A 19,874-nucleotide genomic window follows, 5' to 3' on the forward strand; every position below is an offset into this window, starting at 1 on the left:
GCTGACTTCAGGGACTGATGGTGCAGAACAGGACACACAACCAGTGCTTCTCATGGGGGCATTTTCACTTAAAGCTTAAATCAGCAAGACTACTGCCAGAAAAGTATCAGGAGTCCTTGGCTTCTCCAGCTCTTGGCACCTCATGTGCAGTATGGAATTAGCTCAATCCACTTGGCCCAAGAAGGACAGTTACAACAAGGATTAATTTAGGAAGGTACCAGCTTCACTGTAGCCTGGCTAAAGGCAACCCAGTCTATTTTGCACAGACCTGAATGTTAAGGTGGTGCAAACTGAACTATACAAACATGCAGAAGCTGGCCCAATGAACCAGCACCACCTAAACCACTGACAGGCTTAGAGGTGAACCCTTCCTGCGTTAATTTGGGAATCCCATCCACCTGCATGGGATTTTTGTATTTGTTTTCTGAACTCTCTCTTGTGCCCAGCACTGACCTCCTGATCTCAGCATCAGTAAATCCTTCCACAGTGTCTTTCCTCACACTCCGAGGACGCCCCCTGCGCTTTGGTCTCTTCTCGTCATCAGTATCATCAGTCTCGCTTTCGGATCCAGATGATCTCTGAAGCCTTCTCTTCGTTTCTGCATCGGATTCACTGTCGTTTGTCTGAGCCTGTATGTACCACAAAACCAGCAGTACAGTTAAGCACTGCTGACCTGCCAACCCTTTGTGTCCCTCTCCTGCACTGGCACTATTGCATGTTCAGATTGTACAACACCTCAGCATCTCTCCCTGAAGATATAGGAGCCCATGTAGTCAACCCAATGAGGTTGCACACCCTTGCAGCTTCCAGACTTGCTGCTGCAAGTCATCCTCCATTAACAGCCTTCTAGCCAGGAGTTTCACAGTTGCATTTTTATTTACCAAGGGATAAGATGCAATAAACCACACTGATTACCATGGGTTTGTGCCACAGTCCCTCAGACTGTTTTGAACCCCAAGACACCTCAGAAATGAATCTGGAATCATCCAATATGAATTATCCTTCTCTCAAGTTTTCACCTTAATGTTTTTTCCCGGCTCATCCCAGCGACCAGTTCAGAAGCCCTTAAAGCCCCCTGTGCCAGAAGAGTTTCCTTGCACAGTCTGCTTTCTGTGGGATTAAGGTAGATCCCACCACCTAAAAAACAACTTAGGAAGACACCACCTCTTTTGCCTGCAAGAGCCACATTTAGGAAAGGGAAGCCCAGGGAAAGAAACAGCCAGAAAATGGCATCAACTGCAGCAAAATCCACATTCTACAGTTGGGTATTTTGCCCTTTATCCATAACAGGGTCTCTTTATTCTGTCTAAGATGAGCCATACCACTATGGGCCCTCGAACTGCATTACAAACCATAGGCCCAATGCATGATGCCAACAAGAGGTCAATGTGCTACCTCTGTGCTTTACTCCCAACCAACTTTGGAGGAGGGAAAGAAGCACTCGAAATAGCAGGAAGGCTTCCCCTGAGCATTGCCTTTGCCAGCTCTCGCCTCCTGCCCCTCAGCTCCTCGCCATGGGCTGTACCTTTTTAGTTGAGCTGCGGATTCGAGGCAGCATATAGATTTCCTCCAGTTCTTTCTGCCTTTCTTCCTCCTCCACCTTTTTCCTCTGCTCCTCTGGAATGATATCATCCCAGTCCTTCTGGGATCGCTCCTCCAGCTCTGTCTCTTCCTCCTCCATGGTTGCAAAGTTGGCCACCTTTTAGAAGCAAAGAAGATGTTTAGGAATCGCCTCCCCTGGAAGGAATACCCCAGAGCTGTCTGCTAAGCTTCAACTTCTATGTCCCCAGCTGCCAAACCCACACAACCCCTCAGCAAATTGCTTTGTACAGGTCACCTCTCACCAGGCCTGATTTGTCCTGCCTGTCACTGACCTTACCACCATGGCAAGATGTGGGGAGCCACAGCCCCGCACCTCAGTGCAAAACCTGGATGTCCATACCTTGAACTGGGAGAGGAGCTCATCGGTGGCACTGGTGGACACTTCATTCTCTCGTGTTTCAGCCAGACGTAAAATCTCATCAATGTCCATCTCCTACCAGTCAGAAAGAAAGAGAGATGAAGCAGAGGGCGCCGAGCACAGCAGGAAATGAGAGCTCGTCCTGGGTTCAGCTGTAACAGCTATTTTATTCCTTCCCAGCAACTGGTGCAGTGCTGTGCCTTGGCGTTAGCCTGGGAACAGTGCTGACAAGACACCGATGTTTTAGTTGTTGTTCAGTGGTGCTTACCCTGATCAAGGACTTTCCAGTCTCAGGCTCTGCCAGCGAGGAGGGGCACAAGAAGCCGGGAGGAAGCAGGGACAGGACACCTGACCCAAACTGGCCAAAGGGGTGTTCCACATCACAGCACATCATGCCCAGTATATGAACAGGGGGGAGTCACCCAGAAGGCCCAGATCGCTGCTCGGGTTGGGCTGGGTATCGGTCAGTGGGTGCTGAGCAATTGTATTGTGCATCGCTTGCGTTTATTGTTTTCTTTTCCTTTTCCCCTTTCAGTTTTATATTCTCTCCCTTTGCTATTTCCCTTATCCTTATTATTAGTAGTAGTAGTTTTGTATTAAACTTTAGTTATTGGACTGTTCTTATCTCAACCTGTGGGGTTTACATTCTTCCCATTCTCCTCCCCATCCTGCCTGGAGGAGGGAAAGGGGGGAGCGTGTGAGCGGCTGCGTGGTTCTGAGTTACCAGCTGGGCTTAAACCACAACAGAGCTTTGGAGAACAGATTCATGGGGTGCAGGAGTTAAACATGCCCTGTACTGATACGAGCTAAACGAAGTGCAAATATCTGCAGGGTGTCATCACCGAGGGCAGGGATGAACTATCTCAAGTGGTACAAAAGAATATGAATAAGGGTGATAGGATGGAAGAAAAGGAACAGCAAGGCTGAGCAGCAGGGAAAATGTCCAGACACAGTAACTGTGGGCTGTTTCCCTCAGGGGAAGCTCTGCTGCTCAGGCCGTTAAGAGAACTGGTCAAAGCTCTCAATGCTGAACTGTCAAGCACTGCTGCACTGAGGCAGGAGAGAGCAACCAAGTCAACTTCACTGTGCTGCCTCCTCCCTCCAAAAGCAGCCAAAAAAGGATGCTGAAGGAGTGCTCAGAGGAGGCAGGGAGCAGAGCTCTCACCAGGCTCTGCTGTAACTAGCTATTGAATCCTCAGGAGCCAAGGGACTCTCTTGGTGATCATTATTATTTAACCCCCAACAACAAGGCTCTTCTCAACCTCCTGGTTCCCCATCCTCAGAGCGCTCTTTCTTCACCTGCTCCAGACTCACCCTGTTCACCAACCTGCTCTCATGCAGAGGGCAAGTACCAAGAGGAAGCAAACACACACTATCCCCCCATGCAGACCTGCAGAGGACTCCCTATGTGATTTCAATTGCAAACTACCTGAGGCTCTGATTCTTCCCCTTCAAGCTCCTTGAAGAGATCTTCAGCTCCAAATTTCAGAATAGCTGTCAGCTCCTCTTTGTTGAAAGGGTTTGAGCTGCTAGAACAAACAGGAAGGAAAACGTGTTTTGAGCTGTGAAGTCAGCACTGCTACAGCACAAACCCATCCCAGAGGTTTTCCTAATGAAAGGAAGGAGTAAGTTTTCTACCCAGCACTGTAAAAAGCTTTTTTATTGATCTCTTCCCTGCTCTAGCACAGACAACTACTGTGAAGGGAACAGCCTCCATCTCCCTGAGGGGAATGGGGAGAGTCTGAGGTCACTGCCAAACTCCAGCTATTCCACCACCAGGTTCCCTCAGATCAGGATGATCTCCGGGAAGAAGACGGAAGGTAAAAACAAGCCATGCATTAAAACTAGGGGGTTTATTTCTGATTATCCTTATCCTGTATAGAATCATAGAATAGTAAGGGTTGGAAACGACCTTAAGATCATCTAGTTCCAACCCCCCTGCCATGGGCAGGGACACCTCACACTAAACCATGTGCCCCAAGGCTCTGTCCAACGTGGCCTTGAACACCGCCAGGGATGGAGCATCCACAACCTCCCTGGGCAACCCATTCCAGTGCTTCACCACCCTCACTGTAAAGAACTTCTTCCTTATATCTAATCTAAACTTCCTCTGTTTCAGTTTGAACCCCTTACCCCTGGTCCTATCACCACAGTCCCTAAGGAAGAGTCCCTCCCCAGCATCCTTGTAGACCCCCTTCAGATACTGGAAGGCTGCTATGAGGTCACCACGCAGCCTTCTCTTCTCCAGGCTGAAAAGCCCCAACTTTCTCAGCCTGTCTTCATACGGGAGGTGCTCCAGCCCCCTTATCATCCTCCTGGCCCTCCTCTGGACTTGCTCCAACAGCTCCATGTCCTTTTTATGTTGAGGACACCAGAACTGTACGCAGTACTCCAAGTGAGGTCTCACAAGAATTTATGTCCAAATCAATAGTTGCATTAAGCCAAATCAGTGGAAGATGCCATTATGTATTAGCCTTCTGGCCTGTACCCTGTTAAATAAACCCTGGCCAACCCCAGCAGGGGAAGCTGTTCACACCACACGCTGTACCAGCCATCTCTGCCTCCTGACACAACCACTTACTTGGATTGCCCAGAGGTGTTGTCCAGAACAGTCCGGCCAGTGGTGTCCATCCGCTGGATCACCAGATGATCCAGCACCATCTTCTTCTTGGCCCTCTCAATGATCTCCTCCTCTACAGTTCCCTTTGTGACCAGGCGGTAAATATTCACCTGAAGGGCAAAAGAAGAGCAGAGCTATTTCCTGAACCTGAACGTGCTCTGCTGACACAGCAACGCATCCCTCAGTTGTTTCCCAGACATTGTCTCTTCAGGCACAGATGGGTCTTTTTAGAAGAAAACCGAGCGTGTTGTTCTTGTATCTCATGGGAAACAGCAAGAAACAGGTTGGTTAATACAGATCTTGTAGCATGCCTCAGCACAGAGTAAAAGTCTTCTGAAACAATCACTCGAAATCCAAACTGGCATCAAACTTTTCACCTATCTAACAAACCCCTAGTAAAGGTGGATATTCTGCTTTCTAAGGGCAAGAAAGAAGAGTCCACGAGGCTGAGAAGTGTGATGCTACAAGTTGGGCTTGGTTTGGAACCATCCCAGAACCCAAAGCCAACGGAAAGACCTGGCATCTGGCAAATCTGGGCTGGTTTCGTGTCTCCTGACTTTGAAATGAGCTTCCCTTGTGTTTGGCAGCACTCTGTGGAGTCAGGACAAAAAGACCATGTTTTCAGAGGCTCTGGTGAGGTGGGAGCCGCTTTAGATGCACACACTGAAGCCCCAGAGAAAACAGCCCAGGTAACTCTTCTGACCTGCTTCTTCTGCCCAATCCGGTGAGCCCGAGCCTGAGCCTGGAGATCATTTTGGGGGTTCCAGTCCGAGTCAAAGATAACAACAGTATCAGCAGAGGCCAAGTTAATTCCCAGCCCTCCAGCTCGTGTTGACAACAAGAAACAGAAGTCCTGGGAGGAACAAAAGAAAAGGCATCCATGAGTTAACCAGCCTGTAACTGTGGACATAAAACAGCAATGGTGACTTCAAAGCTATGCAAGGGAACGGAGGGACGACTGGTGCATTCATGCTCCTCCAGAAAGCAGGAGGAGGATTTCCTTCCCACATACACCAAGCACCACTGGTGTTTAAGCCCGGGCACAAACCGAGGTGGTGCTGGCAGGGTGAAAAGTGTGCTATTCCAGGAGGAGCCTGGCATGCATCACTGTGGGAAAGCAATGCAAACAGCTCAGGGCAAGGACACCCTGGAGTCCCTGCTGAAGGTCAGACCATGCTGCCCACCAGCCTCCTACAAAGGCAGCAGCAAACACGTGCTTTTTGTTGGCTGCTGGGGGTGAGATCAGTGACTAAGACATTGGTTGAGTCACTGCCTGAGGGCACGGGGTGCCAGGTTAGAGCCAAGATGCCTCCTGGATGCCCCCAGAGAGGGGAAAGGGAAGCTTCTATGGGCATTCTTGCTCCTTTCCCAGCCATACTGCTGTCTCCTCCTCACTTCCCACAACCATGAAGCACCTAACTGCATCTCCTGTGTCAGATAAGAATGCCCCCCCAGTATGGAGTGAGGAGAGACATTTCTCATGGCTGGACTAACTGTGGCACCTTGCACCAGTCACTGTGAGTCAGCAAGCCTGGAAGGGAGAGGTTTGAGATGCCCTCTCCTCTAACACTGGAGACTTTCACCTCCAACACTACACTGTGCTGCCTGCCAACGCTTAAAATCCCCCTTTTTCCTCTGCCCTTCCATATCCAAAACCAGCTTCACACTGGAGGAATCATTTAGCAGACCATGGGGAGGGAATTTCTCAATCCTGGCTCTTCCCAGCCTCTTCAGGACTCTCTGGAGACGTGACCTGCAGCCCTGTTCTTTGAATGTGGGAGATTCTAAATAAGCAATATGACTACTTGCAAAACCTTCTCTATCTGTGTCTTTAAATGTATCTGGGGTCCTGCAAAAAGCAAGGAACTGAACTAATCCCCTCTTGGCAGCCACAAGCATGGCTCAAGCCCACCCAGACCCTGCTGAGGCAGGACAGTCCCACTGTGGTACCTCAGAGCCGTCCGCGTTGAAGTGATCCAGCGCCTGCTTTCGGATCTCCCCTTTGATGGAGCCGTCCAAGCGCTGGAAAAGTCAACAACAAGTGATGTAAGGAAGAAGGTAAAGGAGCCCTGAGGACCTGCTGCACCCAGCTTCGGGGAGCCCTCAGCCCCCTTCCTCCTGCAGCGTTAAACCATTAAAAATAACCTCCAATTAGAACTGCACTGCCTGAGCCCTCTGTGTCACCAGGGCAGGAGCGGGGTGACACTGCGGCTCCCGTTACAGGCTCCCAGCCAGGGGCTCTCTGTGTTCGCTGGCCTCTCCTTGGGGTTTATCTCAGGACACAGCCCAAAGCAGGGGCCTGTCAGAGGAGGCATTCTGCAGAGATGGGTCCACACTGAAGTGATTTCCCAGTTCCCTCCAGTGTGTTTCAGGAAGTGCAGCCTGTAATCCCAGCCACCAATCTCTGGAAAACTCAATGATTCCCATTGCCCAGGCTCCTTCCGCATGTTCTCACATTTTCAAGTGAACCCCGCTGTTTTCCACGCTGCTGTTTCTCACCTGAAAAGGGTAGTGTTTGATAGTCAGGTACTCTGCCAAGATGTCCAGCATCCTCACCATCTGGGAGAAGATGAGCACTCTGTTGCCTCTCTCCCGCAGCCTGGTCAGCAGCTTGTCCAAGAGAATTAGCTTTCCGCTGCTCCTGATCAGAGACTGGAAAAGTAAACGTCATTCCAGCTGATGCTTTCCAATCTTACCCTTATGTACCTTACACAAGAGACATGCAGAGATCTGGTTCTTTTGGGGTCATGCTTCTCTCGTACATCTCTAATCAAATCATTTGGATTTAGATGGCAGAAGGCACACATAAAATCAATTATCCAAGATAGATCTTATATCGCACGATGGACACAGAATGCTGCCTACAGTGGAAGCAGAGGGCTGGAGATTCAGGTGGTTTAGCTGTGCTGACTATTGCTAATGGGGAAGCAAGAAGCTAAAGCTTCACCAGACCTTCTCTTGGTGGGAAGGAGCAAAGGTGCTACCAAAGACACTGCCCACCTGCAGGGTCTCAAGGCCGTTCTCTCTCTCGTTTTCCTCAGGAGGTTTGATAAGGTAGCAATGGTTGCAGCACTTCTTCAATTCCATCACAATGTTCAGGAAACCAGAGGTGCTCCCCCTCGTTCCCTTTGAAAGCGCTTTGTAGTTTCTTGTCAAGATCCACCTGCAGGCAGGGAAGTGAAAAGTCCAGATCATTCCACGGTGCAGGGTGGGCATGCTGGAGTCTTGGAGGAACAAAACCTTCAGGGACATCTTCAGGCATCAGTCTACTTCCCTCCCTCCCATCTCTCTCCACTTCATCTACAGGATACTCCTGTTTCCTCACCAGAAACCCTGATCTTACTGTCCAACTATTACAGTTTAACATTAAACAGCACCATCATTTTGTGGGGAGCTTTATTCCCCCAGGAAGGACAGAGCCCCTGTCCTGCAGAGCTGGCCAGCTGAACGGGATCACTCTGCAAAGGCATCTCCAGTGGTCTGGAGGTGCTTTTTTAGAAGGAAAGATACCAACTACCTTACTTCAGCTTCCTACTGGGAAGCTGCTGGTACTACATGTGATGGCTGTCACACTGCACTCTGAAGGACACGGGATACTGAAACACATTCCCAAGGCACGCAGAACGATGTGCCCATTTCTGCTGGCACTCCCAGTAGCTTAAACAACGACTCACTTGTAATACTGTTTCTGCAAAGCAGACATTTCCACCCGGAGGATCTGCTCCACTTTGGCTGGCAGAGATTTCTCCACATCCTTCTTCACTCTGCGTAGCAGAAAGGGCTCCAGGACCTTGTGAAGGCTCTGGTAGCCATTCTCTCTACCCTTCCCATGGTCCTCTTCAAAATCCTCCCAGAACTCAAACCTACCAACAGAAACCAGGAGGAGAGAGGGGTCAGAACACCTCTTATCACACCAAACAGCATCTATCTAATATGCTCCTGCTGCACAAGACAAGAGAGCATCGATTTAATGGAGATACAGTGGAGGATGAAAGGTTCACTCTGCTCTGGCTAACTAAACAGGTTAGTGGTAAAGCTCAAAGCTCTCTGCACTTAGGTGCCATCCTTACATCTTATCTTTGAGCTCCATGCTGTCTCCCAGGATCCAGAAGCCCAAGTTTTCCAGTATTCTGCTCCACTGTCTCCTGCTGACATTTACCTGGCAGCACTTTCTGAACTTTCAACACTGCCCTCCCCTAGGCAGGGCTTTGACAACTGCACTATGTTTTACACTGCTCTGAAGGCTCTTTTGGATTGCTGCTTCCTCCAACAGCTCCTTTGAAATCTCTTCTCCTCCACTTGGGAGATCTCAAATCTTTCCTTCACTCTATGATCCAATAAAAAGAACTTGGGGGGACAGCTCTCTTTGTAGTCAAACATAATGTGGTTGGGGAGGGTGGCTGAGCCCTGATCTACTGGAAACCTCAGAACTGGTTGATTGCTTAAAACGAGTTCAGCTTTTCAGAGGTACCTCTAAGACAGCAGATAGATTTGAAAGGCAGGGATTAGGTTTCCTCATTCACTTTGCCTCCAGAAATACTCCTGGTATTAGTCATTTACCCTCTGCTTTTCACCACCCATATTTGTTCCCTTTTCATTGCACTAACTCCACTGAGTTTAATTCAGGGATTTATGCCACTCTGCGCTCCCTCGGATCTGTTTAACAGACAGGAATGGACACAGAGGTATGTTGTGAAGGCCCAAAAGGACACTTACTTCTCTGGCATGATGAAATGCAGCAGGGACCAGAGTTCTTTGAGGGAATTTTGAAGCGGGGTGCCGGTGATCAGCAGCCTGTGGTTGGACTTGAAATCAATCAGTGTTTTGTACAGCAGAGAGTCATCGTTTTTCAAGCGATGGGCTTCATCCACGCCTAGAAAGGCCCAGTTAATACTTCCCAAAACAGCCTGGAGGAGAAGAAATAAAACAAACAGGCCCCTAGGAGATGCTGGGTCAGACAAGTGCCACCACCTTGCATATGCCTCTCTGTCCATGGCCAGAAAGCACTGCAGTGTGTGCTTTCCAGGATGTCCTACCCCAGCCATGGTGCTGCACCCACCATCAAAGGAGTGGGGCTCACAAGAGCTTCTTGTTAACAAAATATGGGGACCAAGATGCCTACACTAGTTTGTTCTCCCAGGAAGGAAAGGTGAAAATCACCCATGCTGCACAGCACTCCTGCCATATGGGAATACCCTTTCAGCAAGTGTAGCTGTTTTCACCCACCTTTGCTTTTACCCAGAAAACACAGATCCTCCCTCAGCCCCCTGCTCCTTCCTCTCTCCATGCCAAAGCAAACAGTACCTATATGTTCTCCATCACCACAGAGGACAGTGGGAGATGAAACCCCCTAGCTGGGGGCTGGCTTCACCCTTTGCAAGCACAAGAAAGCCTAAATAAAACCATCCTTGGACCATTACCCACCTTATCCTTGAGAAGGATCTCGTATGTTGTGATAAGTGCGTTGAATTTCAACCTTTTAGACTGAGAGTGGATCCACTCATATTCACGTATCTGTGAGAGGAGACAAATGTTAACTTCCACCAATGTTACACGGAAAGGAAAAGGAAAGGGTTAATAATCATTATTCAGTGTAGCTATAACTAGAGATTTCCATCAAGTCCAAACTCCTGTTGTTCAAGGCGCCATTTGATGAGCTCAGGGTGCCCAAGGAGCAGCTTCTTTTGGTGCACACACAGGTCTTGCACAGGTAATTTGCACAATTTGATGTTGTGACATTAACCTCATCTGCCAAACGAATGCATCATCTCACCATGACAAGACTCACACCACTGGTGTGCTCTGCTGCCTGAATAATTCACAAGACAGGACACAAGCAGTTTTACCCTGCTATACTCCTTACTGCAGTAGTTCCCAGCCCACCACAGTAGCGGTTTCCAGACTCCCTGAGAAAAGCCAGTACTCCTGTGCTCACCCTAAGAGGGGAAATAAGGTAGAAAAGTCCCTGCAGCAGTGAATTACATCCAAGTGCTCAGCTACACGAGTTCCATGTGCTGGTACCATCCATCAGCCTCTTCACAACGTGTCACACGTTACACAGAAGCTGCAGCTTTGCACCCAGTGTTTCCACCCCCCCTCACACTCCTGATTCCGTACCATGTTCCTGCTCATGAGGTCTCCGATGTAAACCACCACGTTTATCTCGGGCGCCCACACTTCAAACTCTCTCTGCCACGAAGTGAGAGTGGACAAGGGCACCACCAACAGGAAAGGGCCATAGAGCTGGTGCTGATGGAAGAGGTACGACAGGAATGATATTGTCTGAATCGTCTTGCCCAGTCCCATTTCATCAGCCAGGATCACGCTGTTGTTCCTGAGAAAGGAGAGAACAAACATAAATGCCCTCTGAGGGCCTGTTTCCATCACTACTAGTTTATTGTGCAGCAGCATGAATAACAATCCACAACAAGAACAGAAAGGGGGCAGTGCAGAAACGTTTATCTTAACACTTCCAAGTGGATCCCAGGGACATCCAGACTGCACATGGTGCTATAACTTGCCATGTTATGAACACACTGTGATGAATCCAAACGGGCAAGCAAGGACAGAGGCAAAGGAAGAGGGGAGTCAGTAGCCTAATTGCAGAAGGGTATTTCTCAAAGACTTCAAGTATGTAAGCATGCTGAGCCATGAGTTTTCCTCAGTTAAGGCAATAGAAAATGAGGGTTCATGCACAGCAGGCTCACACAACAGCCAAATCCAGCCTGTGAACAGGCCCAGATAGGGAAAAATGGTTTTGTTTTCACATAAGGCTTCTGAAGTTCATGCTTTAGATAGTTCCTGCTTGCGGTGTCTGCAACGACAACATCTGAAACCCTTCACGCTGCAGGAGGAGGCCGGGTGCAGACCTCACTCGAAGACAAGAGGGCCAGATTCCACAGGGACAAAACCCAGGAGTCACAAAGCCAGCACCACACAGCACGTGTACGTACTTGCACCAGGAGTGAGCGAGCCAGTTGAGGCCCTCGAGCTGGTAATCGCGCAGCTCCAGGTTCTCACCACCAGTGTAAGAGGGCTGCTTCTTCAAGGCAACGAACCTCGGTCTCTGCTTCAATACCTGAGAAAGAGGCTCAAGTAAGGCTCAACGTTCAGCAACGAGCTTTGAATTCAGCAAAGAATGGGTCTCTCTTCACTGGTTAAAGCCTGACCACATTTTCCTAGCCAGTGCTTGTGTCTGCAGTTCAGACAACCACTCCACAGCGGTGTCTTCCCTGCTGCCCTCTGGTTCTGATGACCAGCACTGAGTCCCCCCGGGTGCAATAAGCTGTACATAGCGCACAGGAGATGGAACAAGCACCACTTGCTTTTTTGTCCTCTTTTGGTTTTTCTCCCCTTATTTCCATCCCTCCACGGTAACAGCATCTTGCAGGTTTCCTCTTCCCCCAGCTACGCTGGTTTTCCATCCAACTGATATTAAACCTCTGCATTTCTGCTGCAGCTCCTTCTGAGGAGGAAGCACTCTGCAAAGATTCATTAAGCCTCCCACTCCCCAGGGGGGGCATAACATTCTCGCTGTACACGGAGTCAAGGAAACTAAAAGGAGTTCACATCTCTGCCTTAAAGTACAATACAAGAACAGCAAACAACCATTCAAACACTGGTGGGAGGATGGGAAAATGTTCTCTGACATTTATCCTGACAAAAACTTCACATTCCCACTGCTTGTGTCATCACCCAGCCTGAAGAAACCCAGCAGGAGGAGAGAAGAGATGGGAGCAAACCTTGCAGTCCCGGGTGGGAATGGTTTTGGAGTTGTTACGGTTGTTGAAGCTGTCGATGCAGTGCTGGAATTTCTTGCTGATGAGTGCCTCGTCCTCCCAGCTGCACTCAGCATAGGGCAGCCCCATCCACTTACACAGGTATTCAGGGTCATTTGAGGATGTTTTGCGACTGCTTGCTGCAAAAGATGCATAAAACCCCAAACCTCAGCTACTGCGGTTGTGTGGCTGAACCATAAGTGGTGTTCCCAGGGGCAGTCTGAACTACCCGGACAACCACAACACAGGTCTTGGTTAGCAGGAGAAGCTGAGAGGGGCCAAAACGTGCTCTTTTACCTGGCAGTTCTGAATGCCCCGTTGTTGTCTTGCTGGTCTTCACAGCTGTGGTTGAAGAGAGAAGGGAAGGAATGGCTTGGAGTGCTGGCAGCCAGCAGAGGGAGCAGGGCAGCCAGGCTGACACTGCCACACACCCCCTGGCTTGTATAGGAATTGGAGATAAAACAGCTCTCCAAGACAATTCCCAAAGCAACTGCACATCCAACTGACGTGACTGTAATATTACTGAAGAGCTCAGTAAGTCCTGTTATCATTTTCAATACGTAACCATGAAAATCTAACCCCTCAGCTGCCTTGCAGCCTAACCACATCCTCAACCACATCACAGGAAGTGGTGCTCGCAACAGCCAGGCCTCTACTGCTGCTGTTGATGCAAACACCTTGCCTCCAAAGGGCTGAAATCGAAGAACTTCTGCAGCAGCAACCTGAACATCCCCTTGGAAACTGGTGTATCATCCCATACTCCAGGCAAGGGGAGTGTCTGATTTGTGTTGCCTGTAAATACAAATCTGTAAACCTGGAATTGCTGCTGTTCAAATCTCTCCATTTCATGCACTGAAATACGCTTCACACCTGGTTTTCATTCCAGAGATACTGAAGAGAGAGCCATACACTCATTCTGCTGTCATTGAAGTTCCACTCTTACTTCATCCCTTTACAGAAGTGCTGGGTTCACTTACCTATCACTCTCTCCACTATCTGATACTGTTTGTTCAGCTCAGAAGCCAGCTCCTGTTGGCAGTTGAAATATTCCACATCTTCAGGGGATACCTTGCCCAGCCTAGATGCAAAAAGATCCAACACAAAAAGCCACTGTAATGCTTCTGTCATCATGAAGGCCCCATAGAGATATTCTACTTTGCTATCAGGTTCTGTCAGTCACTGAAGCAGACTACTGCTTGTATGATGTGTTTTTTAAAGCTTCCTATAATGACAGATCATGACCGAGAAGCAAACGTCACAGACATTCACGCTGTCTCCCTGTTAAATGATGCCTTATTCTGCTGCAAGAATCAGTCTCAAAACCAGAATCAAATCGAGATGGGAGCTGCTACTCCAGTTTTGTCACTGTGGAAACACACCGTAGCTCCCCTTAAAGTTCCTACGGAGGTCAGACATGAACTGGTGCAAAAACTTGCATACAGACAAACCCATAATAAACCCAGGTTACTAAGTCTGCTGTCACCTCCTGGGCCAGGGGAATCTGTGCACCACTTATTTGTTGCCAACTACCCCACTTCTTAAGCCTGGGAAGCAAAAGCAGTGTGCTTTTCATGCCTTTTCCTCTATCTTTCAACACCATCTCTGTGAGGGAAGATGTTTCCAGAGAGCAATGAGCGCTGTGCACTGAAAGCAGTTGCCTTGGATGAAACATGCTTTGCAAGAAGACATCAAATGTTTTCAGACATGACTCTGCAAACCTCAGGCTAAAAAGCTATGCCCAAGGTTGAAGTAGAGCATACCATTGCTTGATCTCCTCCTCTTTTTTCTTGAAGTTCTCTAGCTTTTTCAGGCCCTTCACTTTCTGCTGTTGCAGGGACTCATCACTCTCCCACGTGCTATGGATGTATGACCAGCCTTTCCACTTGATCAGGTACTGAACTTCTCCCTCCTCCTTTTCAGGATCAAAGTCAGCGCTTGGGTTCCCATTAGCTTCAGTTGCATACACTGTGGTGGAAGCACCAATGGCTGCAAAAGAAACCAGGCTGCAGTTGGTACCTTTGTTATCAAGCACTGGACATGAACCGAATTAGGGCAGAAACTTATTTTTTCCAATCCCTCTTTTGCGACAGCACAAAGAATCTATCCTGCACATTCTGCAGCCCAGTGAGACAGGCACACAAAAGCTTTCCACACAGAACCTCTCTAAATCTGTCATAAATGCCTTTTCTTTAAGTATAATTCAAAGGTCTCTCAAAAACACTTACAACCATTCAGCTTCACAAAACCACTCTTGCAAGGCTATGAGAACAAAACACGGGCTTTATTTTCATGATTGCTTTGTCAATGGAGCTGTGAAAAATGACTCTACTGGAAGATCTATTTTATACTTCAAAGAAGAGAAAAGCAAGCACTGGGGAACAATAACTGAGTCTTAAAACATGGGCACGCTAAGTGAAAGTTGCCAAGCACATAAAACACATAAACTTGACATTTTAGGGTTTTCAATACTAGATTTTACAAAAGCTGCTAGAAGACATAAATAAATAGCACAGAGGAAAGGGCGAAGAGCACTGAAACAACCCTTGGCCCCACACTTTGAAGTTGCCAAAGCACTGCACCAACTGGGAGTGACGTGAGGGACATCAGAAACAAAGGATTTTGCCAGAACTACGCACCTCCTTTCTTTCCAAGCCTGATGTCCAAGACTTTCTCAATAGTTTCACAGTTGTCTTGTTGCTCATCAGCTCCTTCCACGGTCATCTCTATCAGGTCATCAGAATCCGTCTCAAAATCGTCATCTTCTTTGTAACTGAACGAGACAAAACCAAACTGATTAAAAACCTCTGGACTCTTCCCAGCCCAGAAACACACAGAATGGCACAGACTGGAGCAAGCCTTCTCCAGCATTTATCCTGCAGTTCAGTGCCTGTTCAGCACATGCATTTCTGAAGTTAGATATTCAGTGCTTTCCCCCAAGACACTTTATCAGACTAATTGTCTTGTCTATAGTTTTTCTGACCACGGTTCATATCAGATATTTCATAAGGAGGTGGAACAATCCCCGCAGCAGAAGCAAGGCCGTCACCAAAGAAAGTCTCCTCCATTCAGTGAAAGATTATTTAATGTTTAATATTAGAGGTTGCAGAGCATCAAAAGGCTGCATGGGTGCCTACACTGCCCTAGGGACCACACTTGTCATCTCTGATGAACATTTAACCACCAAAAGTATTCTTCGGGTGGCTCTTTGCAGGTCTCTTATTAGGACTGCCAAAAGGTGAGAAGGTACATTGGGGAATGGGTAATGCTTTACCTCCACCATGCCTCAATCCTCTGTCCCAAGGCATTACTTAGCAGCCACTCTCAAGACAATTGATCCAATCAAGCACAGCTGCTCCCTTTTCCTCATTTTAATCTATTATTTGCAATTCTTAATCTCACCTGCGAGTGCTTTAGAAACATTATGCAAACCTCCTCATATTTCTTTAAGAGGGACAGGTAAATATTCCCTCTTTACAGATGGCAAAACAAGGTAAAGTGAAGTCAGATGTTCCCAGCATGAACCTGCCAAAAGAACCCCATCTCAGCTAACAGATACCTGCAGGGCAGAGCAGGGTCCCTGCAGGATCACACAGGGAATCAGGGCCCTCTGGGGCCCCCTTACCCCCAGCCAGCCACCTCTCATCATCAAGCCACCCCACGCTTCTTGATACCTGACATTTTTGGCTGCTCTTCGTCGAGTTTGTCTCTTGGGGGTCTCATCATCTTCGTCGTCATCATCATCTTCAGATGAGTCTGGTTTCTTCCTCTTCTTCCCACGCTGGGCTTTGTAAGTCTTTTTAACACTGGTTTTGGTCACTGTTCTATAAGAAGAATTGAAAAATCATCATGGTTTATGAAACATCCATTTTAGTAAGTCTTGATAAAGCATGAATCTCAAATCTCCAATACAAAAAGACTAGGGATTTAGTCTGCTCTAACTACCATGGAACCCACTGCATTACTACTGGAGCATGAGATGAGTAGACAAGAGAGTAACTAAGTCCCAGGTTTACTAGGTGGTAAACAAAGGTAATATTGCAAAACAAGCCCCTAGAAAAAACACTGTTTAGCAACAAACAGAGATTACCTCCACCTAGCAGAGGCAGACAAGACTTATGCAGAAAGAGACAGACTGAACCAACCACTCCTTACCTCCTTTGGGCAGGTCTTCTTGCTTTAATTTTCTTCTGTTCAGGCTCACTCTCTCCACTGCTGCCTTGCTCCCCTCCATCTTCATCTTCTTCTTCACCAGAGATAACTCTTTTCCATTTGTTTCTACGGTCAGAAAAGCAGGTCATGAAGGGCAATCATATTTCAACACAAATATTGGCTAAGCAGACATCCAAGCCATCCAGGTCAATACTAGCAGGTCATAGTTATGACAAGAAGTTCAAGTTGCACTCTTGGTTGTTGAGTGCAATGCAGGGGGGATTTCATGGTGTGGTTCTGTGATTTGAGGAAGAGACCTCAGCCACGGAGGTTCTGGTTCACACAGCGGCAGTGCATCGAGTGAGGGTGGCTCTGAACACATCCTACAACAGTGCTTGTGGCAGAGCTGTACTTCTTACAACGGGGTGGCCAAGTGCTTCAATTCATTTGGTTTTCTTTTCCATTTCTGCATTCCTGAAATGAGCTGGAAGAGTTTTAAGGGAAGTGGCTGTTTTTCTTCACTTACAGAGTAGGAGCCACTGCACGCACAGTTACATGATCTCCTTGTAGCCTGGGAAATGGAACAAGAACTCTCCTGCCATCTAAATTCAAGTTTCCAAGTGTGAAAGCAAATCACACCACACCACTAGTGGAAGGAAGCCCCACTATCTGTGGGCAATTCAGAGCAGCCCCAAAATCCCCTCTGAAGGAGCCCCTCTTCTCTCCAAGGAGAGTGCACAGGGATTATTCCCCTTGCCCAGGAGAGGTCCATACTAGCACAGTCTTCCCTGCCCTTTGTTACCTTCCCTCCTGCACTGATGTGTACAACTAAATGAAAACTTAGAAGACAAGAAACAGGAGAAAGGGAGCAGGATGATGGGGCTGTGTTTAAGTTTTCTCCAGCAGGCAGCTGGTAGTTCCCTTCGGCTCACTTTAGTGTTTGGAAAAACTAAAAGGAACTTCTTAGATGGGAAAAGGCACTGGAATATAACTGTAAGTGAACTCAGTTATGGTAATCAGGCATCAAAAATAGCCTTTATGGAAGTTCTTTTGTTTTAGCAAAGGGTTATAATAGAAGAGGATAAGAATTTGTCATTTTATTCTGTTAATCAAAAAGGTGGGGGGAGAAGGGATTAACTTATTTTTAAGTATGTTATCATTAAGTATACTTTAAGTAGTTATTCTCTCTGCAGGAGAATAAGTAACCTGATGGAGAAGTGACAGACTGACAACAGAGCAAACCTGACTTGTTCAGATTCCATCAGGTGGGAAAATATAAACCAAAGAGAAGTTGGGACACTGCACCCATCCATAGCTCCATCTTCATGCTTCCGTTTCAGCCACCCAAAGTATTAATACTGGAAATATTAAATATTTTGCAAGCTTTCCATGTTGACACCACCTACCAAACAATCCAATAGGACCATTCTGGAAAATACAGCCCAACAAAGCACCACTGTTCAAAACCCTTTCCCTAGAAACTTACGTTCTTTTCATCTGCTTCTGGCCTCTTCTTTTTGGGCTCTCGTTTTCAGATTCACTACTTGCCTTTAATTGAAAAGAAAGAAAATCAGGTTGTAGGCTTCACTCTGCATTGTCTCCTCAAGGATGCTCCACAAAGGAGCTGGAGAGCTCTAAATATCTGTCCTGGAGTCCCTGAGCTCAGGATGTGTGAAGCTGCGACCCACCTACCCCTCAGCAACCTCCATGTGCCTTCCCAGCAGACCTGCAGCGTGTGTGATAGCCCATGGATTACCATGGGGTGAATTTAACCCACCAAACCTTGCACTGCCCAGATGCTGGAGGCAAAATGTGCCCAAGGGAGAGCTCAGCTGCTGTCACCTCTGCCCGTGTTGCAGAGTGAGCATCCCTCCTGCCTGGAGCTCGAGATTCAGGCAGCAACATGACATGGTGCTTTCTGGAGAGCACCTTCAGGGCCTGCCACAGCGCTAAGGCTCAGCTGTTTGACCAGGCCTTTAACTGAAAGTGCAGTGGCTGAATGTACTTTCCTAAGTGCCCATACTTGCCATTTCAGCAGGGATCCTGCAATCTTTGGGGGTGTTTCTGTGGTTGCAGAGACTTTCGTAGCTACAAATGCATTATGATCTCTGCCTTCATTAGAGAAACTTCTTATAAGGAAGGAAAGTCTCCTAAGAAGACAATATTCTCCTCGCAAGAGTGTCCTTGCTTTCCTGTTTAATCCCACAGCAAAACTTGCTGAGGACCTCAGTAGGTCAGAGCCGTGTCCTGCTGCTCTCCTTCCTTCTAACCCTCCCCTCTCCAGCACTGAAGTCTCTCTGGTTGGATGTATCTAAAGATATTCTCACTACTTGCTGTACTATTTTAAACGCAGGCATCATTAACTCCTACAGACCAAAATAGCTAAAAAAACATCTTCAAGCTGGTCGTGCACGACCCCGTTTTCATCAAAAACTACTCAACCATAACAGCAGATTATCACACAAGTAACACCCTCAACCAACACATGACTCTGCATACACTTGCCCCAGAAAACACAAGTTGGCAGAGAGAAGAAATCAATGTGAGATTTCTAAAGGAGTATTGAAATGATAAAAGTAGCCTCCAATATTACTTGATTTACACACTTAGAAGAAATATTCTGCTTCAAACTGCTTTTTGCCACAGTATTCAGCTTTAGAAGTGTCTGTCCATCACCACAGGCATCTCCTGGTGCACCCAACCCATTGGACACAGCCGGCAAAGCTTACAGCCAAGAGCTGTTCACACAAGGATTTAGTGAGCTGCAACATGAAAAGCCGAGGCTCTGGAGGGCCAGGGCCCACCCCTCTGCTTGCTTTCTGCATCCTGTATTTCCATTTTCCAGCTTCCCTTCCACCAACAGAGATTTCCCTCTCACTTTTATCAGTGTTTCCATTAAGATATACTGAATACCGGATGCTGCGTTAGACCAAGAGCTTTGCTGAAATCCACTGTGCTTGGTGTCAGATTTACCTGTGACACAGCACCACGTTCTGCACCGTATCTAACTATGAACATACGTTCATCCACCCATTCCCAGCATGAAACCCCTGTCTCACTGACCAAGCATCCAGGAAGCAAGTGACCTGCAAACCCCAGGGACAGCCCTACCTTCCCTTGCAACATCAGCCACGCATTCCAGATTGCAGTTTTGATAAGCAAGCTTCAAAAGCTCTCCATTTTCTGTTTCTCTTTTCATCTCCTATCCCCTTCCTGAAGCGTGCTGCTTTGCCACTCCAACGCTGGCATGGTTTTTGATGGCTGCCCCTCAATGCATATTTACTCTTTTCCATCTTTTGGCAAACCACAAGAGAGGTGGATTGTTTTCCTACTGTGTGTCAGAGAAGGCCAGATTTGGAGAAAACAA

The 19,874-nt window shown here is 47.7% G+C and overlaps 1 protein-coding gene across 11 annotated transcripts in view; it reads right to left on the minus strand.

Annotated features, from left to right (window-relative positions):
* CHD2 (chromodomain helicase DNA binding protein 2) overlaps positions 1-19,874 on the minus strand; it is a 70,005-nt gene that overhangs the window by 12,802 nt on the left and 37,329 nt on the right. For 9 of the 11 annotated variants that reach the window (XR_003993022.1, XM_030496668.1, XM_030496673.1 and 6 more), the window contains 22 exons: positions 17,994-18,055; positions 16,511-16,633; positions 16,030-16,179; positions 14,995-15,128; positions 14,119-14,344; positions 13,336-13,436; positions 12,656-12,700; positions 12,323-12,498; positions 11,534-11,658; positions 10,698-10,914; positions 10,005-10,094; positions 9,297-9,487; positions 8,255-8,443; positions 7,581-7,743; positions 7,080-7,232; positions 6,531-6,602; positions 5,284-5,433; positions 4,542-4,690; positions 3,390-3,489; positions 1,943-2,035; positions 1,526-1,699; positions 454-629 (listed from right to left, as the gene is read on the minus strand). Coding sequence is in view for 10 of the 11 variants with exons in the window: in XM_030496668.1 (XP_030352528.1) it covers positions 454-629; positions 1,526-1,699; positions 1,943-2,035; positions 3,390-3,489; positions 4,542-4,690; positions 5,284-5,433; positions 6,531-6,602; positions 7,080-7,232; positions 7,581-7,743; positions 8,255-8,443; positions 9,297-9,487; positions 10,005-10,094; positions 10,698-10,914; positions 11,534-11,658; positions 12,323-12,498; positions 12,656-12,700; positions 13,336-13,436; positions 14,119-14,344; positions 14,995-15,128; positions 16,030-16,179; positions 16,511-16,633; positions 17,994-18,055 (3,059 nt within the window). In the remaining variant the exon portion in view is untranslated. Of the gene's footprint in view, positions 1-453; positions 630-1,525; positions 1,700-1,942; positions 2,036-3,389; positions 3,490-4,541; positions 4,691-5,283; positions 5,434-6,530; positions 6,603-7,079; positions 7,233-7,580; positions 7,744-8,254; positions 8,444-9,296; positions 9,488-10,004; positions 10,095-10,126; positions 10,208-10,671; positions 10,915-11,533; positions 11,659-12,322; positions 12,499-12,655; positions 12,701-13,335; positions 13,437-14,118; positions 14,345-14,994; positions 15,129-16,029; positions 16,180-16,510; positions 16,634-17,993; positions 18,056-19,874 lie in introns of those variants that run through there. The other 2 variants (XM_030496669.1, XM_030496674.1) reach the window with 2 other exon arrangements.

The sequence above is a fragment of the Strigops habroptila genome, chromosome 9, assembly GCF_004027225.2.
Source record: "Strigops habroptila isolate Jane chromosome 9, bStrHab1.2.pri, whole genome shotgun sequence".
NCBI lineage: Eukaryota > Metazoa > Chordata > Aves > Psittaciformes > Psittacidae > Strigops > Strigops habroptila.